Raw genomic sequence first — 14,832 nt, forward strand, 5'->3', positions numbered from 1 at the left:
ATGGATCCCAGGTGATCATAATGAAAATAACAGTAATAAGAGCAGCTGCCATTTATCCATTACCTGCTAGGTTCCAGGGCCATGAGGACAGTATACAGACCCCCATTTTGCAGATGACAAAACTGAGGTCTAAAGGGTTGAAGCCACATGAACAGCAAATGTCAGAGCTAAGATTTGAAACCACATTTTGCTGACTCCAAAGTTCCTTTTATTTTAACCATACCCTGCGGCGACTCAAACCGAAGAAGATAATGGGAGTGACCACTCTGCAAATCCTAAAGTACCGCAAAAATATACGGTGTTATTGTTAGATGTGTCTTTGGAACATGGTGTGCAATTCTTAAAGTACATTTTAAAATAAAATTACATCGAAAGACAAAATTATTAATGATAAATGGGACAATTGTCTAAAACTTTGTTCAGTTTGATCCAACATAATAAATGACTCAGAAATCCACAGTGAGGAAAAACGCAGTGACCGTTTGCCATTGACACTCATGGATTTTGACACCAGCCTTTGCTGAGATTGTTCCTTGGTTTACTGATCTATAAGTAACTTTACTGTTTACTGAGTGCCCACTTCCCAGGCACAGGGGCGCATACTGTGCTCGCAGCCTCAGACGGGCCTACCGCTTACAATAAAAATGACAAACCTACCCTGTCATCTCTCTCAAACCTGAGGACTTCGGAGCTTGGGAAAGTGATACTCCTGTCCTGCCTCAGGTGACAAGGGGCCCAGGAGGAACAGAGGACTGTTCCCCCACCTCTGTGTGTGTGTGTATTTCACAGGCCTCCCACACTCCTCTGCTGCCTCTGGACCATCCGATTCCAGTTTAATGTGTTTTCTTTGTCCCGGGCTCCTTCGCGCTGGTGTTGTTTTGTCTGAATTTTTCTGACTCACCGATGCCCCAGTGGAAGGTAGCACGTTCCAGGTGTCATCCTGCCACAGACGGCAGGCCCAGGAGGCACGAGCCAAACAGGCTTTCCCCTCTCCTTTCTCATAAATCACTGCCGCCACACAGCACTTATCTTAAAGAGACATTTCTGGAAAGTTGGACACAAACTGCAACAAGCAGGTTTGTCTTAATCACAGCTGTTAAAGCGAACAATACCATTTTGCCCAACAACTCTAGTAGGAATTATGGCTTCTCAAAAGTCAGAGCCTAAGTAGACCCATCATTAATTTCCCACCCGCAAGAGAATGAAAGCTGCTAACTTCACCCGGGAGAAATGAAGTGGGGTGTGGCTTTCTCTTGTCCAGCGGGGACAATGTTTCTTTATCACTGGACTTGGCTTTCATTTCTCCCCCACAGTTCTGTAGCAGGTAAATATTAAGGCTGTTCTTACGCTTGTTTTTCTGTTTTGTTGGCATGTTCTAGTAAGTAGCAAATCGGGAGCATCATAACTGAAGGATCCTCTTGTCCTTTAAGGTGATACAAAGGTTTGTTCACACAGGAGTAAGCTCCAGAACCCCTGGCTGGGGCTTACCTGGCAGGTGTGCATGAGGGCAGTGGGGAAGCGCTGTGTCAGGAAACCCTGGGGAGTGAAGTCTGGGGAAAAGCGTCAGTCCTGCTGACCCTTCCTGACCCAAAGTATCAAAGTCAGCCTCACATAAAGTTCTTTTCCGAGTCCAGCAAAGACATCGGTGCCCACCCTCCTTGATGTACAAAGCCGCTCCGAGAGCCATGGGGTGCGATCTCACGGGCCAGACACACACGTTGGGGACTATGACTCTTCACTGTGGGCATAGCCTTTGACTCAGGGGGAGCTGGGTGACTGCATTCTTACCTTGCAGACCTTGCAGACCCCTGTGAACCACGCAACTGACTTTGTTGTCAGTAAAAAATTATTAAACAAACAAAAAACACATAACCTCAATAACATTTAAAAAGTAATTTGTACATATTATTTAATCCTCCCAACAAACCTGTAATGTAATAACGTGTGTGTGATATATGTGACATGTACATATATATGTACTATATATGCAATACATTATTTGGTAACATATATTTATATGTATATGTGTGGTTGTGTGGGATAGAAGTGATATATGTATACAAACATGCATGCACGTGGTTGTGTGTGATGGACACGATATACGTGTGCCTGTATACATGCATACATGTGTGGGGACATGTGTGTGTGCATGCATACACATGGTTGTATGTGATAGATGTGTATGTGTGTGTATATATATATATGTGTGTGTGTGTATATATATATATATACAGACACAAATATATGTCAAGGGCACAAGGAGCCATATAACTGAGCAAAGAGGCTTAGGAAGAAGTCCATAGTGCTCTGAGAATACATATGATTACTGATCCTACCTTTAAAGGCAAATCTATCCCAAGCCCTAAAAACTTGGTCCAGTGTCTCAGAAGAAAATCCCCTTTGAGAATTCTCTTTTTCTCGGAACCACTGTTTGACGCTTTCTGGTGTTGAGACTCCAGAAAGGGAGCCGCACGAGTACGTGAAAGAGAATACCACTCTAAAAATCAGAGCCCAGAGCTGTCACCCCACTTACTTAACACACCAAGCCCAACACAGGCCCCTCCGTGTGGCCTCTGTTGCATGTCACCCTCCTATTGCTTCCTCTCATAGTTTTCCTGGAGAACGACCACTCTTATTACAACGCACATTCCCGGTACCTGCGGCCTAGTGCCCAGGCCTTTCCACAGCCACTTCTTACTTCAGAAATCTTGTAAAAGTACCAAGGCCAGTCCATCTCCTGCAGATGGTGAGTTGAGTGATTAACATCCAGAATGACTGTGGAGGCGCAACAGCCCGGAGGGCCACACATAATAAACGGAAAGCAGGTTTTCATGGTGATTTATCATCATCATGAATGTTTTTAATGAAAGCACGTCTGGAAAAATTTTGAAATATCAAATTCTCAAATGTGGAAGAGGTTTCCTCCCCTGCCATTGCCATGGGTCACAAACAGCCCTCTCGGAAGTGCAGGAAGACGGTACTTTTATGGCTGTCTGGTCACCAACTGCCCCTGAGGAAGTGGGCAGCCTGAGCCCTAGAAGAAGCTGGCAGAAACCTGGAGCTAAAACTCACCCATCAAGAGTTTGACTTTAAAAAGAAAAGTCTTTCAAAATACTGCATGGGGACGCCCGGGCCCTGTTCCTCTCACAGGGTGCAGGGAAGGGATGGGGAAGAAACAATGGTGCTTGTTTCAAAGCTCAGTGGTCTGTGCTCCAGACCACTTCAAGCAAGGAGGGAAGTGAAGGGGAGTGAGGGTCCCTTGGGGATAGAGAATGAGGCTAAAACAGAAGCAGAAAGAGAAGAAATGAGAAAAGAAAGGGGAAAAGAAGGAAAGGAAAAGAAAATAATCAGTGGTAGGACCTTTCAATGAGGATTTCGAGAGCTTGATAAAATGTGGTCAAGTTCTCATTTCCCAACAGTGGGTCTGGTTGCTGTGCGGTGAGGGGCTCTAACAGGTACTGCTCCCTGGACCTCGGGCTAAGCCTACTCCCTTTGGCAGCCCGGCCTCTCTTTCAGACCACAAGACAGAGTAGACCAAGTCACGGCATGTCTGGAAAATGATTCAGTCACAATGCTATAGCTAAAAAGTTTTACCTTCTACACAGTTGGTACAGCCGCGAGGCCAGCAGACTGAACAGTAGGAATGTGTCCTCTGAACTCACAAAGGGGCAGCTATGACAGAGACATGCACTCTCTTCATTTGCTCACTCACTTATTGAGAAACTGGGCCAGAAGCCAGGCTAGAGAGAGGAAGAGAGTTCAAGGGAGCTCATGTCTACTGAGGATGACAAACAGGAAGTGAAATAATTACAATGCATTGGGACACTCTTGTGCTATGGGAATGTATCAAGGGCAATGAGAACCCAGAAAAGCAGCCCCACCCTGTCTGCGGATTTGATGGAAGGCCTTACATGGGCAGGAGCCCGTGTGAATTGAGACTTAAGTCAAAGTCCCTCGGACAAGCAAAGGGTGGGAGACGGTGGGCGGGGCACTGACTGTGTGAAAGGGAACAGGAAGAGAACAGGAGGGGAAAGCAGGCAAGGTCAGGTAGGACTCAAGCAGGTGATTAGATTGCATTTTCAAGACAACTGAAAGCACGTGGATTTTATCCAGGGAAATAAAAGCATCAGATGGATGCTTTTGAAAGATTCTTATGAGGGAAGTAGGAGAATCTGATCCTGGGAAAAACCAGCCAGCAGGTGTACACCAACACCTGCCCAGGTCCTGCACCTGGGCCAGGGCACCAAGGGTTATTGTGCACACGAGTGTCCGCAGCTCTCTCCTGCCCTCAACCTTCCAAAAGTCAGAGTCCTATATTTTCCAGACTATCTTTTGCAATTTAGTGGGAAAATTAAAGTGGGAGACAGAGGAGAAGGACTTGAGTCTAAGCGGTTAAGTTGATCCACCATATAAAGTGATAAGTGAGAACAGAAGAGGTCAAAAAAGGCCAAAGGAAAGGCTGCTGGGTGGAGGGTGGTAGGTGGAGGGCAGCAGAGGAGACAGGCACAGGCTATGGGAGAGGAAAGGGGGATTACGACGTTGCTAAGATTCGTTTAATGCCATTTGACAGAGTAGAGAATGGAGTTCCTTTGTAATTACTTCTAGATATTGAACCCTGATGTGTTTGGAGACTGAATTATGTGGATCACAGTGTTTTGAAAAGCCAGAGCAAATGTCATTTAATCGGACTCACTAGAAGAGATTGCCAAGCAAAGAGTTTACATACCCGCTCGTTTTTGCCTTAGCGGCTCCTCCCCTGCAAGTTCATGTTCACGGAGATTCTGAAAGAACATTACAGAAAATCGTCAGTTAGTGGCAGAGATGTCTTTTCACTACGACTTTCTGATCACACTCCCCAAATGTTAGAACTGAGTTTAGGGCTGCAGATTCGGGGTCAGCCCCTTGTGTCCAGTGGGTGCCAGGGAAGCAGCGACCCAGGGATGGGGAAAATGACACGAAGTTGACTCTGTACTGTGACCTGGGAACTCACTTTTTCTAGACAGGTCTCGAGATCCAGGAGTGGAAGACCTCTCACCGTATCTGAGTTTCTCAGAGTTCCTGCCGTGTGAGTCCTGCCAAGAAGTGTAAATTATGGCGTTCTCAACTTGTGCACTCTGCCTAAAACTTGAACCCTGAGTCAGTCCAGCGACCTTTCCGACAAGTCTCACGACCTGTTGTTGGCACTCAGCCTGACCCCACACCAGTATTTCTGCGGCATTAGGGTGACTTAGATTGTCTAGGCCTAGGAATTATTTTCTCTTTCCCTGGTCCTTTCTCTCCCGGATGGTTTCCACCTATGGCAGGGATCATGCCAGCCAGCTCTGGAGCCAGACTGCCTGGGTACAAGTCTGCACCACTCAGTAGCTACGTGACCTTGAGGAAGTTAGTTATCCTCTCTGAGCCTCAGTGCTCTTTTCTCTGAAATGGAATAATAATGGTACTGACTTTACAAAATTGCTATGAGAATTAAGCAAACTCAATGTGGCACAGAGTATGTGCTTAACAAATGTTAGTTATAGCATATAGAACGATAGCTAATAACAAGGACTCTGCAGACACTGAATTCAAATTTGAGCTCCGCTGTGAAATGGCTGTGTGACTTTGGGCAAGTGGCTGAATCTCTCTCTGTCTCAGTACTCACTTATAACACAGGAACAAAAACAGCTTGCCTTGGGAGGGTGTCAAATGCTTAACAAATGTAAAGCCCTGAAACTAGTTTTGGTGACGAGACAGGGCTTCACATTGTTCTGGGAGCACCATTCCCACGGACCCCCCTTTCTGCACACCGCCTCTTGCTTCAGCTCTGTAAAGCTTTATCTGCCGTCATCACCTGGCTTCTTGTTTAAGAACTGATATTGATTGGCTTTGCCGTGGGGATCCAGCTCCAAAGCTGGTAACCACACCTTGATCTGACACGTGCCTCCTAGCTCATCCCTGCCTCCAGGTGGGCTTTCCTCTGAGGTACTTCCCAATCCATACTCCCTTGAAGGTTCAATAGGAGAGCCCGACCTTTATGAAGTCTCCCCAGATACTCCTGCCCATGGACGAGTGTCCTTTACCTTGAACTCTACACACCCATGAACCTCACCCGAGGCAAAGCTCATTCCACTATCTGTGGTGTCTACTATTATTTCCTAGTTATCTCACATCGTAATGAAAACAGAAACAATAATTACTAAGATGTATTCAACACCCTGTGTCAGACACTGTTAAGCATTTGATATATGCTAACTTATTTAATTCTCACGACAGCCTAAGATGAGGATACTGCTATTATCCACATCTCACTGACGAGAAAACACAGGCACAATGAGGTCAAAAACTTGGCGAAGGTCACACAGCCTTTAAATAGCAGAGCCAGGATTTGAACCCAGCTTGCCTGGCTCCAAAGTCTGCAGTTGTCCACACGAGCATTGCATCATTAAGTCAGAAGATACCGCAGGAAACTGCGGTTTGTCTCAGGGACCCAGTCTCTCTTTATCTAGTACTTTTTCTCTTTCTTTCTTTACTGCCTTCTCCTATCCCCTCCTTTTCAATGACTAGTATTAATATCCATAGTTACTGGGGAGAAACTATGCATCTGATAGTTCATTAATGTTCTTGAAGAAATGAATAGAGCAGTGATGGATGATGATTGAAACTTCAAAAGCCCAGTTGCTACTTCATTTGCAGTGAGGCTGTTTCAGCTGTACTGAAATATGCAGGAACCAAACCAAGAAGGAGCAGAGTGAACACACAGGGCTGGTTCTGTTCAGCTTGCCCAGGGGCCTGCTTTGGCTTAGCGCCAGGTGGAGGGGAAGGGTCTTCTGCTACATTCCTGCCTCCATCCTCCCTGGGGCCTGGGGGTGGGGAGTGGGGAGCCACTGGAAGCCTTCTCAGTCCACTCTTCATGGACTGCATTTGGGGGACTGAGCCCCAGAGAAGGTGACCACTGGCAGTCACCTCTGGTCAGCTCTCTCAGGTCCAGTTTTATTGTTTCCTTTTCCCAGTGGGGCTAAAGAATTGAGGACTTGCTGATGGCAGCTGTACACTGAAATTAAGATACATTACAATTCTCTCGTGTAAAGTGTTATATTTGAAATCGTGGCCATAAAGGTAACTCACCTCTCCTCCCAGCAATCTGGTTTAGCAGGTCTGGTGGGGGGGTCTGTGTGAAGAAAACTGACTTTTGAACCAGCACTCCCCTTAATGTGAGGCCACCTTTTGAGTAATGCTGCTTCTTAACTCTTCCCTTAGTCTTGATGGTGATTATCTGGAACTTTCAAGGAACATCTTTGCAAAGGGCTGCTCTACAACTGTCCCGACCGCCTCTCTATTGTCCAATGAGGATTCACAACTTTTTGGGAGAACAACCTACATTTTATTTTTAGCCCTGCAATCACTGGGGAGAATGAAGGGAAAACCTACTGAGAGCAGTAAGACCTCTGAGGAGTTCCCCAGTGGTGGTGTGACTCTCCCAGAATTGAGAAGGGACAAGGAGCCAAAGCATGGGGCCTGAACTTCAATAAGGCAAGTGCTAGAGTCACACCAAGAACCGAGTGCCACAGCCCCTGGCTCTTCCTGGCTGGAAAAGTCGTGCACTCACTCCAAGCCTCAGTTTCTTACATTGTGAAAAATAATGTACTGAGACACACCAAATGCTCGTGCACTCTGTAGCAGCGGAGTGTGCCCATGTGTCCGACTGGCCTGGGACTCATGGGGGGCTACCTTTGCCCTCCTGAGTCCTCATGTTACCCAGTTCTGAGGTCTCTGAGACTCAAGAGCTTGCCTTTTTTCTTCAATTCTGGGTGCTGAGGAGAACTCAGGAGGGAACACAGATCCTGCCAAGGGCTCTCAATACTCGGCTAAATATTTACTTTAGACAAGACAACAGAACCTCCCGCTGGGCCTCCCTCAGCTGGCCCTCGCAGAAGTGCCCAGATGAGCGTCTGAGCAACAATGGCCAGCTCTGTCCGCAAGGAATTTCCTGATGGCCAGGCTTCAGCCGGAAGCCACGAGGTCACCAATTCCAGGAAACGCCCCACCTGTTGGACATGATGACTTTACAAATAACCATGGAGGTGGGGGCAGTGACCTGAAGTGAGCCTGGAAAATCAGTCAGGAATGAGAGGTGACGTTTTACATGGAGAAAAGAAAACGCCCATGGAACCTGACTGCAAGGTGGTCCTCCAACATCCCAACTGTCACCACATATCACCCCTCCTCTGCAGGCCCTGTATTCACTCCTCTCCATCTTGACCTGGAGTCCCCGATTTAAGACCTTTGCCTCCACGTTAAATAATTGTCTCAGCGAGGGTCCTGTTGGAGTCTCCTCACATAGGCATGTTAACTAGCACAGGTTTATTAGTACCAGAATAGTACAAACAACTACCAAATCTTACCTACATGCTCTGTGCTAGTCATTGTGCTGGGGGCATGCATGTATGAGAATGTTTCATCCTCCCAATAAACTAATGAGGAGATACTATTTATTCCCATGTTATGTAGAGGGAAGGGGCTAAGGGAGATAAGGAAACGTGACTAAGTTTCCAAAGCGAGTGAGGGTCAGAGCTGGGCTTTGGACTCAGGGCTGAGGCCAATGTGGTCCTTGCTGCTGAAAGTGTGGTCTTCGGAACAGGGGTAAAGGCAGCTTGTCAGAGACGCAGCATTGGAGCCCACCCCAGACGTCCTGAGATGAAATCTGCACTTCAAGAAGGTCCCCAGGTGGATTCACGCACCCACTGAAGTCTGAGAAGCTGCAGCATCAGCCTTGAAAAGCCCATCGCCCCCTATTTGCACAGCCACGTTCACAGCAGCTTTATTCACAATAACCGAGAGGAAGAAACAACCCAACCGGCCACTGATGGATTAATGAGTATAGAAAACGTAGGATATACATACAATGGGTCATTATTTAGTCTTAAGAAAGGAAGGAAATTCTGATGCATATTACCACATAGATACATTTTTAGGACATTATGCTAAGTGAAAGAAGCCAGTCCCCAAAAGACAAATACCGAGCGATTTCATTTATATGAATTACTTAGAATAGTCAAAATTAGAGAGACAGGAAGTAGATTGGTGGTTGCTGGTGCTGGGGGAGGGGGCAGTGGGAAGTTGCTATTTAATAGATACAGATTTTCAGTTTTGCAAGACGAAAAATTCTGCAGATCGGTTGCATGACCCTGAATATATTTAACACTACTTAGAAATTGTCAAAATGCTAAATTTTATTTAAAAAGCTACAATTAAAAAAAGAAGCTCATCACCATGTACTGTATTTAACAGGGTAGAAGGTCAGCCGTGGGAGCTGGGTGGTAGCTTAGGGCAATGTAAGCTGATCGAGCAGGCTCAAGTGCACCGCTCCAATGGGGGTCTTTGGCCTTTGGACTGTATCTTCATACATTATATATATACAATATCATATCTTGCAAATCTAGGGAGGAAAAGGGGGCCCTTTTGGGGTGGTGGTGGGACCTTCCAGAAAGATCAAGTTCAAATTCTGCTAGCAGTTCTGGGAGGTGAGTGGCTTGTCTCCTGACAGCCTGTGCCACCAGGCAGATGGAGAGGATTTGTCAGGGTCACTGTGCTGAGGGCCAGCCTGGCACCGCGGGAGGGTGTGGCTACAGCCATGACACGAGGGCGCTCTGGAGCACAGGTGAAGCTAACCCCATTGCTGAGGTCACCTCACCCTCTGGCTTCCTCCCCACGTGCCTGGGGTAACTAGAGCTCTGCACTGACCCTGTGAATCCACAGGAAACCTAAGCATCTGCCCATATATGGATATATGGCCAAGTTGCTGCACCTGACTGTATGGGTGACACCCTGCACACTGGAGTTTGGGGGACACACAAAGTGTACCACCGAAGTCATGAGAGATATAACAAAAAAGCCAGAGGAAACCTAGGTACAACTGTGAAAGACACGAAAACAGAAAATAGGAAGTGCATAAAGTCATACAACAAAATCCTGAAAGTAGGATCAAACATTTGAAATATGAATAAATTACACTCCACAATCGGTCAGGTTTACTGAGATTTGATTTCAAAGGGAAAAAAAAGGCCTTAAACACATGTTGTTTATATAAGAACTATTAAAGCAAAGCGATATATTAAAGGCCAAACAAAAAATAAAAGACAAAGATAGGAAAAGACAAATCGAAAACAGCGTTGACAATTGGAATAGAAGACAATGAATTAAAATTTAAAAGTACCAAGCGCAGCAAAAAGAGACATTTTACAATGCAAAAAATGAATAAACGGAGCTGTTAACAACGGTGACAGACTAAGTAACACAGCACTGAAATACTTTTTAAAAAATCAGCAGGAAAGAAAACATTACAGGAAGAGAAACAATAATAGCAAACAGTGATACAACGTTCAATGGATGCCAGGGCCTGTTCTAGTCTGCTTATAATATTAATTAATTTAATTATCATAGCAATCATAGGAAATCAGTACTATTAAATCATTGTTTTACAGAGGAAGAAACTGAGACACAAAGAGAATTATTACATAAGTCTCCCAAGATTTCATAACCCCTGACACACTTTGTTTCTGCTACATGGAGTAAGCTAAGGGAGAAATAAGTCCATAATACATGAAAAAATAAAAATAATAAAATAATAGTAATGGAGTACTCATCACCCCTGTAGTTAAGGTAAACTCCTATTAAATTACCAAAGGCAAAATGGCCTGGATATTTGTCAGCAAAAAGCTTTGCTGATATCTACAGCTCTTTCAGTTATATCAATCTATCATCACCCACACAATTAACACCTTTTGAAATGTGTTCCTGTCTGATGCTCAAGATAAAATGCATCCTTTGAGAGCATCTGTCCTTCTCAGTCTTCAAAACCTGCCTTACAGTCACTATTGTCAGTTTCACAGAGTAGAGCGTCAGGCCTCCAGGGGCACCGTAGTTAAGGAGGGAAGCCTGGGGGGTGTTCCCTTGATTTCAGACAAGCTGTGACCCAGTAGATACACTAAAATCCATTCATGTTTACCACTCCCTACCCCCATTTGTAACATTTTCTCAAAGACCCTAAAAAAATTTTTTTACGCAATTTCCCTCTGTGACATTCCCAGGAAATCAGAAAAATGTGACAGGGAAAAATATCAGAGATGTGGATTTACTCACCAAAGGATGAACAATAGCCTCTGAATGCAAGGTCTTTGTAACTGGGGAAGAATAAATCACAATGATCATGAAGCACAATGTGGTTCTCCTGGGATATTTCATTTCTTCAAGTTTGAGTTGCTTTGCCTGAAATGGAAATATGATGGTTTAGAGAGAGAACAAGTTATTTGTAAAATGTAGAGAGAACTTGCAAAACCCTATCTCAAAAGTCACACTGCAAAAGGATGTTTCCGACAGAGAAAATAAGGAGCATAAACGTATCAATTCTAGAGTTCCTGCTCCAGACCCTCGGGTGAGGAAATGTCAGGAAGGATGGGGGGTGGTCCCTGTAAATAGGACAAAGGTGGCTGACTTTGAGGTTCATTTCCTATTTACACGGAGGAGAGAGAGAGGGAATGACAAAAGAGAAAGAGAAAAGAGAGGGAAAGCAAGAAAAAGAGAAAGACTATTCAGTAAGAAATACTTTTAACATTGGGATCCAGAACACATAATTATGAACAAAAGGATTTAGAGGTTAATACTTACCTTTGCTACATACAACACACTCTGGTATTTTCAATTCTAGTCTATCCTATCTTACCCTATATATATTTTTAACTCTGGTAGCAACCCAACAAATTGACTCCATGACCCATATTAACGGGTTACAACCCATAAGTATGGAAAATCCTGGACTTAAATCATAAAATTGTAAGTTGTATTTTGTGGTCTTTTTATAGTCAAAAAGGAATTAATTTGTATTATGTAATGTACAACATTAATATCATAATGCATTTCATCCTATGTATTGATCTTTGATAGCTATCTTTTTATCATGTGGCATTTAAAAAGTAGAGTACCAGATGGAAGACTCCCAACCCTCATGGGTCTGGGGACCAGGACAAACTACCTTCTTGAAACTCCTTTCCTTACTCACTTTTCCATGTCAGGTAGGTATTAGGACCCAGGATCACTATAAACTGTGTTTCCTTGAATAAGTCAATTCTCTGAGTCCAAGTCCCCCAATCAATGAAATGGGGATAATTATATAGTACCTCGTCTAATTTTCTTACAGACTTTTCTGAGACTCAACCACAATTCAAAGCTGTGAAGAGGTCCAGATATGCAGTCTGCTATGGGTTTCACCCTGATTGTTAGTGGAATCCAGAGGGCAACCATCAGGAAGGGCAGTCCTTGGCTCAGGCACTGCAGAGAGGCCAGGACAACACCGAAATGACAGCCAAGACTTACATGTTGGTGAGAACTGTGTTTCAATCGCCAGCTGCCAGCCACCTCCTTTTCCTCTTCCCCGTTGAAAAGGGGGAAATATAAGGCCCTGGAAAACTGACCTAATTGGCAAACCTGGCAATCAAATACACTTTTAAAATTCTACAACTTGATTTTTCTTTGGAAAATGCTTTGCAATTAGGTTACAGGAATTTATATTTAAGACCAGATGAATTTACTGTAGGGAAATCATAGCAACTCATTGCTTAGTTCACTATTGGAGGATTTTTCTCCCTTGTTGAAAGGGAGTGGGCTTTTGTGGATATTGGGCAGGCTGATTTAGCCTGGTGATAGCAGCTGTTCCTGGGATGGGTTGAGCATGTAGGAGGCAACCTAATTTTTTCAGGCCCCAACTTAGTGCACTGTACTAGCTGATTCCATAGTGAGGCAGTTAATCAAGGGATGAGACGTATCAACTGACTGGTTAGTAACCATCCTTTAGTATGTGACTCCCAGGGAGGGACTCATTCAGGTATTGGAGGGACTCAGTTATTAGAGGGACTCAGGCTGACTCCATATCTTTCCACCATCTCCCAATGTTGGCCTTTTGTTGAGTTAGCAAGAACTATAATATCCCTAAATTATTGTGCCTGCTCCTTTTGTAAAGGCCACCAGCCACGTCCCCTGTCCCCATTTTCCTTCCTCCAGTCTCCCCCAGGTCAGTTCCTGATTAAATCAACATTCTTTTTATCCATGGATATATTTGGTGACTACAAAATCACAAGTCAATAGAAATAAAGATGAGGGAGCCCCTCCTCCCCACTGTGGGGTGGGGTTCTCTGGATGCAGAAGAATGGCAATAGCTACATATAGTCATCAGTTGCACACAAGGGTAAGGGGTTCACCGCCTGAAAGGAGAATGCCACTACTTTGAGAGAGAGGTAATTTCAAAATATCTGACAACCAGTATGCCACGAACCTGACCAGTTTGGACAGTGATACCAGTTGAAGATCAGTAGAGCTTTTGAGGTTGCTACTACATTTAGAGGGAAAGCTGAAGACAAACTTTTCTTACCTAACCCTCCAGCTCACAGCTGTTCTTGTCCATGAGGAAGCCAGTAGAAGCTGTTTAACTTGGCTAATGGAGGCAAAAATCCTCATTTGTCCAGTTAAAAGCAAGGAGCATTACTCCACATTCAAGGCAATGTGTCTTCAGTTGGGCTCCCTTAATCATAAATCCCCTAGAAGTTCATTTTTATTACAAAGTCCTGGAGTAAGGGACAGACAATCACTATGAGACACACAGACAAACAGAGGCAGAGAGAGAGAGAGAGAAGATGATCCGATGTCATTCCCAGTTTCTTTCTCTTGTAAAATGGTAAGTCCTGAGCACTCCGTACTAACACTCACGAATCTGTGCGAGACGGCTGTATCTTAGAAAAAGCTGGGAAATGTGATCTCATGGCCAGTCCTAACCCCGGGGTGATGACCGACTTCCTGGTCTCCTCTGACTCTATTTTCCTGTCTGTGAAGTTAGAAGAGGGGCAGAGGGAAGTCTAGCCGCCTGACATCATATGCCAAGAATAGGCCGTCGGGATTCTCAGAAGCACAGCATTTGGAGGATGAGGGTCTAGGTTCCTTGAAACAGTCTATTATGACATTCTCCTGCAGAGCGGTTATGTGTCAGGAGCATTATTGTGAAATGGGCATGAAACATATCAGGAAACTGTTCTCCCAAATCTTACAAATAACCAGCGCTTAAGATCAGCTACTCTTTTGGAAACACTTCGTCAACCTTGACCTACCCAGGCTTGCAGTAGGAAAAGGAGTAAATGGGCTGTGTACCTTGCAAGTTCAAAGCATGTTCATCAAATGACCACATCTGTGAGGTCATCATCAAATTGTGATTCCAAGCTCATTTTAAATAGGGCACTAGTAGGATTCTTTCTGGAAATAATTTATTTCCTAAACTATACACAACTCTTCCTTCCTGTGCTCTCCTGGAATCCTGGCCCCTCTCCCCTGGGGAGCCCAGCCTTGATATTCTCCTTGGCTCCTCTTGGGGACTAGCAAAGTGAGAGGTGAAAGTGAGCCCATATTTGATCAGCATCTGACCAGCTGTCTTCTCCTTCCTTCAGCCTGGACCTCTGCTCCTGGCTCTAGCCTAGCACACGGCCCCTCCCCAGCATTGCCAGGGACTGCCACCTAAGGCAGTTTCCTGGAGCATTTGTGTAACATATGCTTCAGTGGTTTTTATCCCTGGCTGTGCATCAGAACCATCACTCAGGGAGTTTCTTTTGTTTGTTGTTACAATATCATCCCAGAGCAATTAAGTCAGAATTTCTGGGGGATAGGAGCTGAGAGTCTGTACCTACCCCAGCTGCTTCTGATGCATAGCAGGGTTGAGGTCTCCAGATCCACATCTTCAGCATTCCATTGCACTTTCTGTATTGCCCTGCATACTCAACCCTAGTCCCTCCCATCACCAGCCTATAGCTCTCCTTCTAC

The 14,832-nt window shown here is 44.9% G+C and overlaps 1 protein-coding gene across 4 annotated transcripts in view; it reads right to left on the reverse strand.

The window, feature by feature from the left end:
• Positions 1–14,832, reverse strand: part of ADGRF5 (adhesion G protein-coupled receptor F5) — a 96,940-nt gene that overhangs the window by 43,043 nt on the left and 39,065 nt on the right. For all 4 annotated transcript variants that reach the window (XM_045193068.3, XM_045193070.3, XM_045193067.3 and 1 more), the window contains exons 2-3: positions 11,119–11,244; positions 4,727–4,781 (exon numbers count right to left, since the gene is read on the reverse strand). In XM_045193068.3, the coding sequence (XP_045049003.2) occupies positions 4,727–4,781; positions 11,119–11,220 (157 nt within the window). In that variant the 5' untranslated portion in view covers positions 11,221–11,244. The remainder of the gene's footprint in view (positions 1–4,726; positions 4,782–11,118; positions 11,245–14,832) is intronic.

This window comes from Desmodus rotundus, chromosome 11, assembly GCF_022682495.2.
Source record: "Desmodus rotundus isolate HL8 chromosome 11, HLdesRot8A.1, whole genome shotgun sequence".
Taxonomy (NCBI): Eukaryota; Metazoa; Chordata; class Mammalia; order Chiroptera; family Phyllostomidae; genus Desmodus; species Desmodus rotundus.